This window comes from Arachis ipaensis, chromosome B7 (assembly GCF_059453495.1).
Source record: "Arachis ipaensis isolate K30076 ecotype BB chromosome B7, ASM5945349v1, whole genome shotgun sequence".
Taxonomy (NCBI): domain Eukaryota; kingdom Viridiplantae; phylum Streptophyta; class Magnoliopsida; order Fabales; family Fabaceae; genus Arachis; species Arachis ipaensis.
Genome location: NC_142442.1, coordinates 140,936,131 through 140,947,451, shown reverse-complemented (window position 1 = coordinate 140,947,451; position 11,321 = coordinate 140,936,131). Strand labels below are relative to the sequence as shown.

Sequence of the window (11,321 nt, the reverse complement as noted above, 5' to 3'; positions counted from 1 at the left end):
TAAGGACGGGGCGGCATCTACAACCACACCAATTTGGCACCTTTTCAGGTCTGATTCGCGCTAATGTTCTTGTCCAGTTTTTGGTTGAAGACGAGTGGTTCGAGCTCCCTGTCGTGTGACTATCTCCCACCCCCTCCCCCCCCCACAATCATTTGGTACACTTTTGCAAAAAATTTGCTTACGACCAATACTAGAGTTGAAAGAAGAGTAAGAAAAATAGCAAATAGGGTACAAGAAGTAGAGGTACAAGAAGATGGGATTCTAGGTTTATAAATGCAAATAGGGATTACTGTGGAACATCATCACCACATTTTCACGTCTCCTAGCCATTATTAATGCTAAAGTGGCTGTGACTATGCCAGTTCATCATCTCAGCTGTTGAGTTATGCTGAAAATGGGTCTGAGAACTTTTATGAAGTCCAACGTTCAATCTTAAAGTTTAAAATGGTGCAATTAGAAACTCAAAAGTACAATTGGTATACGAGTCGAATTTAAAAAATCACTTTAAAAATTTAGTCCACATGATTGAATGAACCCAACAAAACATCCTCTCATTTAAAATAACTCCCACCTAAATATCTAATAACAACAAATGCCTTAACTACTCTATGCTACTAAGGTGAAACAGAACTCTAATGATTAATGAAGATCTATTGATAGGAGGAAAAAAAAAATATATTTAACCTCTCTAAATCTTGACTCATAGTATTATATCTCGTAAATTTTTAATACTTAGTTAAATTTATCAATCTTTTATTTATCAATTTATATATACTTTTATCGATAATGTTAGGAAGACAAAAAAAATAAGCTCAAATTTATCTTATTTAGTATTTTTAATTGTAACGACAATTAATAAATATTAAATAAGATAAATTTAAATTATTTTAACGATTTTTTTCCTCCCAAATATTATCATATTTTTATTTATTTGTTTATTTGTTTGTTTTTGTATTACACTACATACTCGCACACCCATACTCTCCTATGGATTCCTAGGTTCTATTTCCTGAGTTGGCCCATGTTTCGGATCATGTTACAATTTAGAATAATTACTTGATCAACCTAAGTCTCGATGCAAATATTTTTTTTTGTTTAATGGACTTATTATTTGACCAACTTATGTTAGTAATCAAGTTGTTGTTTTGTGCTATTTTTTTTTTTACAAATTTTGTTTTGCGTTCTAGGTTTTTGTTTATTTTGGACTTGCCTTTTAGGTTTGTTAAATGGACAATGTAGAGGTTGGCCTACGCATTTATTATTGGCCATACTGAATACTACTTTGGTTTTACATATTTTATTCAGTTTCACATGTGAAACGAGAGGCAAATCATGATGTAGCCCTTCTTATCTTAAGCCCCAAAAAGAACTCATATAGCCCATCTAATAGAAGTTTCATTTATGAATTTATTTTAATAAATAATACACTTTATTAAAATTTAAATGTGACAGCGTTTACACCTAATATGAATTGAATATTATCGCTCAACAACTCTATCTAATAGTTTTAGACATTGCATTCGAACTTTTCTTTCTTTAAGGTTTTTCTAAGAAGAATTTATTTCTTTATAATTAATGTCTACCTCATATAGAAACAACAAAGTAGACAATTAATAAGTACAAATTGAGGTCGATTTTTAGCTGTAACATTTCTTACTTCATACAGGTGCATGTGATAGTGACAGCCACAACTATACAACGATAATAGATCAGATAATATAAAATACACATCACAACATTACATTCAATAATTTAGAGATGCATGCATATGGTGGATTAGTCCTTTGACATTTTTATTGAGCGCATGTTAAAAGATTTCAATCATCAAAAAGTTCTTTTACTCCTTTTTGAGATGTTATCCTAATCACAACTCACTATAATCTTGTATTATTGTTTTTTTTTCCTCGTGGACTTCTACTATTCTAAGTTGGACAAAACATCATCTAATTGTTTCAAATTACTAGTACTTGTTTGATTTATAATTGGGTTTAGATAATGATAAAATTTCTAATGGCGAAAATTTTAAGGTTAATATAAAAATCAAAGGAGAAAATATTGTATGAAATTTCAAAAGTAATGGATGAAAAGGTACCCACCTTAAAAGTTAAAAAGGAGACTGATTTTGGATTAGTCAAAAACCATCATATGTATGATACATTGGGAATAGAAAATCAATTATTTGAACGATGGCATATATGATTCATACCCATGAAAAAAAAAAAAAAAAACAAAGGAACTTGCTTCTTTTTATTACAAGTATTAGGAGGTGACCTCTTACTAAGTTTTCCATCCCTAATAAAGTTTAAAAATACATGTTAAAGAAGTTCTAACTAATATATTTTACATACTATCTCCTAGGAAAATTTACATTATCATCTAATTAGTGTTTTTAATTCTCTTTCATGAACTAAAATTCTTCAACCTTTTGCATCTTAGCATGGATGATAGAGAAATTTTATTAGTAGTAAAGAATAGTTTTTATACTCATTATTGCAACTCATGCTAATAAACTCACTAATATTTTAAACCAACTAAAACTTCTCAGTGAGTCAGAAGAGTTACAAAAATGAGTACAAAAACTATTCTATTTGGCATTAGCTCTGATTTTGTTTTGAGTGCCATCTTTGTTTATAACAATTCCAACCAATTTACATGGCTCCGCATCTTCAAGCATTTGAACCACTGTTCTCATAGTAGGCCTCATAGCTGGAAGAGTTGCTGTGCATATAACTGCAGTTCTTAACACTTTGCAAGCTTCTTCTTTATACATCTCTGGAATTCTTGAATCCACAACACTCTTAAACATTTCTTTGTTCTGTGCTTTACTATGGACCCAGCTTACTATGTCTTTGTTTTCACCAAATTCTGCTTCAATTGGCCTTTTACCTGTCACTAGCTCCATCAACACAACTCCAAAACTGTACACGTCACTCTTCTCATTCACCTTATAAGTGTAGCCATATTCTGCACTAATTTAAAACATAAAAAATATTAACAAGTATTTATAATTAATAGATAAGAAAGAAGAACATAAAATTATGAACTAACTAACCAGGAGCAATATAACCATGTGTTCCAGCAATGACTTGAGTAGAATCCTTTGCAACGTTAGCTTGAACAATCTTAGCCAAACCAAAATCTGCAATCCGAGGCTTCAAGAACTCATCAAGCAAGATGTTACTGGACTTAACATCCCGATGAATAACAGGCCTCTCGCATGAGTGATGCAAGTACTCCAAGCCCTTGGCGGAGCCAACTGCAATCTCATATCTTATCTCCCAATCAAGCTCCATCTTCCCACCGGTGTGCAACTTATCCCACAAGCTTCCATTAGGCAAATACTCATACACCAAAAGACTAGAATCCTCACTTGTTATGCTACAATACAATTTCACCACATTCACATGCCTTATGGAGCTCAATGCCTGCACCTCTGCATCAAACTCCTTGGACTTCCTAGTGCGCTTTCCGGCCAGCATGGGCGTTCCACTGCCACTACCAGTACTCCAGGATCTCGACTTCTTCGTCCTCCAATCAACATCGGTATTCCATATATGCTTTACAGCGAGCTCTTTTCCATTGGACAATATCACCCTGTAAACATTACCTGAACCTCCTTTTCCAATGAGATTCTCTTGCTTGATCGAATCAAGAATCTCGTTTTCGGTGAAGCTTAGAACATGGAAGGATTTTACGTCCCATGAGTACTCTTCTTTAAGAGAACGCTCTCCTCCTCCATATTTCACTTTCTTCTTGTTCTTTTTCAAGTAAAGCGTCAAACAGAGCATAACCACAACCAGCCCAACTGAAATGCAGACCACAAGAGTACGTACGCCTTTTGACATGCCAGAATTCTTAGAGCACCGAGGGAATGAACCGATCAAGTTGACGCTGCAGAGTCCAGGGTTTCCAGCGAGGCTACCATTGTAAGCTTGAATAGTAAGAGCCTGAGGAATTTCGCCGGTCAACCTATTCTCCGACAAGTCAAAGAGGCTCAATCTCAGCGACGCCAAACTTGCCGGAATCTCGCCGGACAGTTGATTCCTGGACATGTTAAGCGAGTTCAGAGCCGGTAAAGATCCTAACGAAGAAGGAATCTTGCCGGAGAGCGAGTTCATCGATAAATCTACGTTGTTTAGCGCAATACAAGAACCTACAGACTTAGGTATCGATCCAGTTAACTCGTTCTTCTGTAAATAAAGGCTTCCGAGTTGTTTCAATTCTCCAATTGAATCTGGAATCTCACCAGAAACTTGATTCTCGCTGAGATCAATAGTGACTAACGAACTCGCTTCCGAAATCTCTTTTGGTATCTGACCGGATAACCGGTTCTTCCGGGCGTATATCTGAGACAGATTCTTAGCGCTCTTGATGTCAGAGGTAACCGAACCTTCTAGATTGTTGAGTTCAATATCTATGATTACTACGTTCGGAAGACCCCAAAGTCCTCCCGGTACGGAACCGGAGAGCGAGTTGTTACTGACTCTGAAGCGGTTAAGAGTGTTACAGGAAGCGTAGGTTTCCGGTATTGATCCGGTGAGCTTGTTCTGAAGCACTAACAGAGCAGTCATTTTCCCCTTCTTGCACATGTCAGGTGGAATCGGACCCGAAAGCATGTTCTCCGAAACATCCACGAAATCGAATTCCGTCCAAGAACCCAGTCTCTGAGGGATTTCACCAATTAATTTGTTTCTATACAGAGATAATGCCTTGAGGCTCTTGAATTCGCCGATCTCTTTCGGAATCTCACCGCTTAAACCGTTTTCGAAGAGCTGAAACGAAACGAGATTGGTTAAGAACTTCACCTCGGTGAGATCGCCTTCCAGTTTGTTCATTGAACCGTCAAAGTAGTTTAGTCCCGTAAGGTTGCGAAGACCGAAGGGAAGCTTTCCGCTTAGGGAATTATTGTAGAACGTCAGCTGCCATAGCTTCTTCAGATTAACGATCTCGCCGGGAAGCTCTCCGGTGACTAAGTTATCAGAGAATTCCAGTTCCGTAAGCTCCGTAAGGTTGCCGATTCCGACTGGAATTTTCCCTCCAAGTGAACAATTCGAAAGGTAGAGCCAGTTCAGTTTCTTGAGACTAACAACTTCTTTCGGAAATGGCGTGAGATCGAAGGGGTTATCACCAACGCTTAACTGTAACAGAGAATCCGTCATGTTCAACAGTGACTGCCATGGAAAAGTTCCGGAGAAACCGCTCTGGTTCAAGAACAGGTACTGCAGTTTGTTTAACGGTGAGATGTCAGGGAACGTTCCGTAGAAGTTGTTGTTCCCAAGGTCCAAGAACTTGAGCCCGGTGCAGTTTCTGATGTCGTCGGAGATTTTTCCATGGAGAGAGTTGAAACCGAGCTCGAGAGTCTGGAGAGACTGGATGCGGCAGAGATTGTGAAAATCAAGAACGCCGGTGAGGGAATGGTTGGAGAGGTTGATTCCGGTAACGGAATTGGAAGCGTCGCACGTAACGCCGTTGAAGGCGCAAACGGAGTTGTCAGGGGTCCATGAGAGGAAGGCGTTGGGGTTTGGTGATTGAAGGTTTGACTTAAAGTCGAGGAGGAGTTGACGATCGTCAGAATTAACGGCGAGGATTAACGAGGAAATGAAGAGAAGGAGAAGAGTGTGGTGGGAAGAAGGGGCGGCAAGCATGTTGACGTAAGTGTATGAGGGAATGGAAGGGAAGGAATGAAGAAGGTTGTGATTAGGAGTCTTGAAGCGTAAGAAAGTGATAAGGGAGTTACATATAATATAAGAAAGAAGGAACAAAGTGGAAACTCGTGGGAATGGAGGGGATAGTGAGGAGTGACTTATATGATGATAATGCCAAAATTGCCAATGCAGCAATCCTCAACACTACTGGCTGTAGTAAATCCCCCACCACCTAGTGAAAAGTGAAAACAGGTTTTGTCATTTACTCATTTCCCATTAATTTTGGATGATGCATGAACGTGGACGTGGTTGATTGTTGATATTTTAGCCTCATCTTTAAATACTTATTATTATTAATTTTGATACACAAACAATAAAAAATATTTTTATTGACGCATTCCGTAATTAAATATACGTGTAAATTAGATTAATTATATTTCTTAAAAAAAATTAAGTTAATCATATCTTTTAAAACAGTTCTGTTAGTAAGCTAATGACTTATTTATACAATGTGTACAATGAATTATATGAGTTACAAAATGAACATCACCCATAATATTCAGAATAAATATCCGGGTATTAGGAATAATAAACATCTCATTCCAAAAGTTTAAGATGATTTTGAAGTTCACTAAGGATCAAACTCTTAACCTTTCGAATCTAGAACTCTAATACCATGTCATAATACCACTCATCTCAAAAGCTTACGCAAAAAAATAACACTAATAATTATATCTCTAATACTCCCTAAACCTCCATTTTACGCATTGTACAAATATTTCATTGGTTTCCCATACTTTCTCTTCTTAAAACAGTTTCAAATGAGTTACATGTATGTTTTTACTAACAAAATAAAAAATTAATGCTTATAACTGATTATTTTATTTATTATTTTTAATAGTAATTTATTTTTTAAAAAGCACTGCACTATCTGATTTATCTAGAACACATCATAGTTTATGTATGATTTGATTTAGTTTTTTTTTTTTTTACAAATATTTATTGTGATTCAGTTTAGTGCTTAACTTCTAGCATTTTTTGTTGCTATAATGTTTCACGTACATTAAAATATATAAGTATAATAAATATCTAACATACAAGGCATATTATTCACTGGTGGATATTTTAATAACAATATCTTTAGATAAAAATTATATTGTAAATCATTAAATAAATTAATATATTTAACCATATTATCTAACAATTCATAACGTGATCTTCATATAAAAATATGAAGATCAAAAGATCTATACTATATATGATCAAAACCACAATAAAAACACTAAAGAATTGGATTCAATCATTAACACTTTATGTGGATGGTTTGGTTGTTTGTTTGTTACTTTGTTAATGCTACTTTTCCTAAAGCACTCACGTGTTTCCTTTTTTATTTTCCTCTCTCTTTGCATAATTGGCATAATTAAGAAGTTAGAGTAGATTTGCATACTCATCTTATGAAGGTAAGAAATAATTCTTGGTTCTTGTGTCTATTTGGGTTCTTTTCGTTATTGTTGTCCTGCAGCTATATATTATGTACTAATATACTGTGTTTAATTTTTGCATACATAAAGAAATTAAAATTGTAAAGTTTCATATTGAAACATTTTTAAAAACATATTTTCAGATTTGTTAGCAATGCAAGACCCTGTTCTTTTTGCTTAAGTTACATCATATTACTGATAGATCGGAAGTGGTGATCCAATGAGGCTGTGAGTGAAAGAAGACTCACCAACTCAGATGATTATTTATCTAGTCAATATAAAAAGTAGTTATTTTTGCTAATATGACGTTATGTGATTAAATACATGTGTAAAACAATTTTATACTCACAGTGCATCAAAATTAAATTCATACAAAATATACATATATGGAACAAGAATAAAATGCCAATGAGTAATAGCTCAAATGACATAGTCTCCTCATACTCAATTAAGAGGTTGCGGATTCGAGTCTCATATCTTTGGTAAAAAAAAAAATGGAACAAGAATAAAATCGTCTTCCATAAAACAAAAAAGTAAAATAACATATGTATGAACATCATAAAAGTAAAAAATTGTAATAATTCATCACAATTTTAAAAGCTTATCATTTTAAATTTCTTATATATCTTAACAAAAACTAATGGATAGATCAATCATTATATATATATATATATATATATATATATATATATATATATATATATATATATATATATATATATATAAGTGTAAAATGAATATTATTTATTAGAATACGGAAGTTATTATAAGGAGAGGGAAATAACAATTAAAATGTATACTTAAAACTTTAGGACTAAAATGTTTGGACATCCAAAAAGACAAACTACCTATTGAATCCCTTTTATTCGTTGTATATATTTAATAAATTAAAAACAAAACATAATTGATATTTAAAATATTTTGGTTTACCTTTTAATTTTTGTGTATTATTATATGTTAGTGTGAAAACAAAATTACACTAACATTATATTAAATGTTGTCACATAAATAATAAAAAAAATTTTCATAAACAAAAAATGTAGAGGTTAATTAATTAATTGATTTTGTTTACATAATAACGACACTACCTAATGTATAGTTGTTGGTAGAATACATTGTTTATTCTTTTATAATTATATTACGGACATATTGTGGGGAAGCATGTACGGTATAATATGTGAACGGAAATGTAAAGTATTCTTCCAATATAATACACTTTTTTTAATTTATATTGGATAAATAATTTAATTAATTTTTTTTAAATAAAGGATTTAAATAATAAATACTTATATTAAAAATAATTTATAAATAAATTATTTTATATTTGATTTTTTAGTTCTAAAAATACTTATTTAAAAAAATAATAAAAAAATTTATTATAAGAGAAGTCATTTTTTAAATTTTTTTTATAAATACTTAAATAACTTTTTAAAAAGTTACAATTTAATTTTAAAAATTATACTAAATCTTAATACTATAATTTTTTTATAAATTGAAAATTAAAAAAAAATTATTTATAGACCTATCTAAATCTATCCTTAATATGAGATTTTCTGACTCATGAATATCCTTAACCTAATATTCATATCTTCTCTCTCTTTTCTTTTTTTTTTTTTTTTTTTTCCGGTAGAACAAAATATTCTCCACATTTTTATCTTTTGCATGTCACTGCACGATTCATGTTGTTGGGAAGGTAAAGATAAAAAATGGCTACTTGCGAAATGAAATATATATGGTCTATGAAATAATCTAATATTGTTACACACACACATATATATGGCTCTACATTATTTTATGGTAATAATAAGTACATTCAATACTCTAAAATAATTGATATATAATTTAAGTTGTTGTTTATTAATTACTTGAAGATTATCTATTTTTAAATATATCTTGTGTTTCAATGAATACAAAAACGGATTCCAATAAAATAAAAAATTTGATGCTGGGAAGATTGTGATAATTTTGAACACAAATATTTAAAAATAATAAATTTGATACTAAAAAATTGTGACGATTTAAAACAGTTACTAAATATAGAAAAAAATTATTATAAAAATTTATAATTTAGTAACGATTTTCAACTATTATCAAATATATATATATTGTGATGGTTTAAAGCCGTTATTAAATATAAAAAAATTATCATGAATTAGTAATTTAGTGACAGTTTGAAACCGTCACTAAATATAACAGAAAAATATATCGACAAATATTATAAATTAGTAACGATTTTATACTTTTAAAAGTATCACAAATAATTCAGCGATAATCTTACAATCGTTGCTAAATCCCTTGACAACGCTCAAATTGATCACTTTTTAACTGTCGCAAAAAAATTTAAACATCGTAAAATCATCGCTAAGCAATAAAAAAAAAACGATGCAAAAATATTGTTTTGTTGTGGTGCGATACTCTTCTCTTAAAATAAATATAAACATCTATATCCAATATAAAATTGGAACACAAAATCTGCCTATTTTTATTAATAGAAAAACTAATAATTTTTGTTAAGTTGTTAATAACATTAAATAAATAAAATAATTACAAACTTTTTACTTTTTATCTTTCACAAGAGTATAGCGTCCTAAAGGCGTCCTTTAAGAAAATCTAATTTTTTCTTAAAACATTAAAGAGCTTTTAAAATTATTTTCTCAATTTTTATATACATGCATTTAAAATAAAATTAGACAACTATTTTTTTGAAAGAGAATCACTTAACTATATATAGCCGCCAAAATTGACCTTATGTGATGCACCAAATAAAGAAAGAGGGGCCACTTTAGAAAAAAAAACATTAGAAGGTGACAAAACAGTGTACCAAACAAGCTGAGATGACAAATTGACAATGGACACGAAGCACGCACACATTATATGATCATCACTTAAATTTCATATTAGCTTTAGTAGATCGAATTATCAATATCAATATCAATATCAATGGAGTATATCTATTCTATATATATAATTATATATACAAAGGATTTATGATTGTCTTTCTATAATGGTCATGTTTTTAACTTTTTATATTTATATATATTATCATAGTTATTAAATTCAATTATTTGGTTCATCAATACTGATATACTATGCAGGTAATTCAGCAATTAATTTAAATGAAGAAAGTATGAGGATAGTATAAAAGTTTAATAACTAAAAAAATAAACCAATTCACATAACAGATAACAGAATTGAGAGGTAGAGTTGAGGAAGGGAGAACTTCTTGCAGCAGAGAAGAAGAGAGAATTAGTCAGAATGGCCTGGAATAAGAATTAATAAGAGAAGGGCAATTTCAGAGGGAGAGAGGGTCAGAGCTTACAACTTCCATGCCATTTCCTTGGTATCTTTCTTCCTATATATTTGTTGTCATTCCAGGGGAGTTCGTTGCTTCCATTTTGCTAGTTGAGTTGTTATGCCGGCTGCCCCATTTCTCTTTCCTTCTATCAACAGTCCCCTCGTTCAAATTGACCTTGCCCTCAAGGTCGAAGTTGGGATGCATCTGCTTCATATCTTCATAAACTTCCCAAGTGGCATCCTCCACAGGCAAAGCTTGCCACTTGATCAATACCTCTTCATGCCAGTGGTTATCCTTCTTAACCATACGGTGTCCTAAGACCAGTTGAAGCTGCAATTTGAGGCCCTGGCCATCCAGCAACAACGGTGAAGGGATGCTGGATTCTGGGGTCTGCTGGTACACTTCTTAAGCAATGACACATGGAAGACTGGGTGGATTTTAGCAGTTGCCCGGAGCTGCAACTTGTATGCAACTTTTTCGATTTTTGCGATCACTGGAAATGGGCCAAAATAGCGCATGCTAAGTTTTTTATTCTTGCGCAACGCCACCGATTGCTGTCGATATGGTTGGAGCTTCACATAAGCCAAGTCACCGACTTGAAACTCCAATTCGCTGCGCTTCTTATCAGCGTTTAGTTTCATGCGAGCTTGTGCTCATTGTAAATGGCTCCGAAGGGCTGCCAGCACATGGTCACGCTGCTGGAGGAGTTCTTGTACCGCTGGTGGGTCTGTGGCCTCAACATTGTAACAAATAAGAGGAGGGGGATCTCTCCCGAATAGGGCCTTGTATGGAGATATACTTGTAGCTGAGTGGACTGCGGTATTATAACTAAATGCCGCCCAAGTCAGTAAATTGCACCAAGCCTTCAGGTTCTGCTGAGTATAGCAGCGTAGATACATC

At 32.8% G+C, this 11,321-nt stretch overlaps 2 protein-coding genes across 2 annotated transcripts; both read right to left on the bottom strand.

The window, feature by feature from the left end:
• Positions 1-2,178: 2,178 nt before the first annotated feature.
• On the bottom strand, positions 2,179-5,786 carry LOC107606255 (Leucine-rich receptor-like protein kinase family protein). Its single transcript, XM_016308285.3, has 2 exons — positions 3,053-5,786; positions 2,179-2,964 (listed from the first exon to the last, which is right to left on the bottom strand). Exons 1-2 carry the CDS (start codon positions 5,643-5,645, stop codon positions 2,585-2,587), a joined length of 2,973 nt encoding a protein of 990 aa, XP_016163771.1. The 5' UTR covers positions 5,646-5,786; the 3' UTR covers positions 2,179-2,584.
• A 4,692-nt stretch (positions 5,787-10,478) lies between these two features.
• LOC148554348 (uncharacterized) lies at positions 10,479-11,062 on the bottom strand. Its single transcript, XM_088495121.1, has 2 exons — positions 10,871-11,062; positions 10,479-10,766 (listed from the first exon to the last, which is right to left on the bottom strand). Exons 1-2 carry the CDS (start codon positions 11,060-11,062, stop codon positions 10,479-10,481), a joined length of 480 nt encoding a protein of 159 aa, XP_088351247.1.
• Between the last annotated feature and the right edge of the window lie 259 nt (positions 11,063-11,321).

Coding starts and splice junctions, on each gene's coding strand:
- LOC107606255 (XM_016308285.3), bottom strand. CDS start 5,645: ATGCTTGCCGCCCCTTCTTCCCACCACACTCTTCTCCTTCTCTTCATT. Junction 2,965..3,052: donor ACATGGTTATATTGCTCCTG/GTTAGTTAGTTC, acceptor AAATTAGTGCAG/AATATGGCTACACTTATAAG.
- LOC148554348 (XM_088495121.1), bottom strand. CDS start 11,062: ATGAAACTAAACGCTGATAAGAAGCGCAGCGAATTGGAGTTTCAAGTC. Junction 10,767..10,870: donor CATACAAGTTGCAGCTCCGG/GCAACTGCTAAA, acceptor CTGGATGGCCAG/GGCCTCAAATTGCAGCTTCA.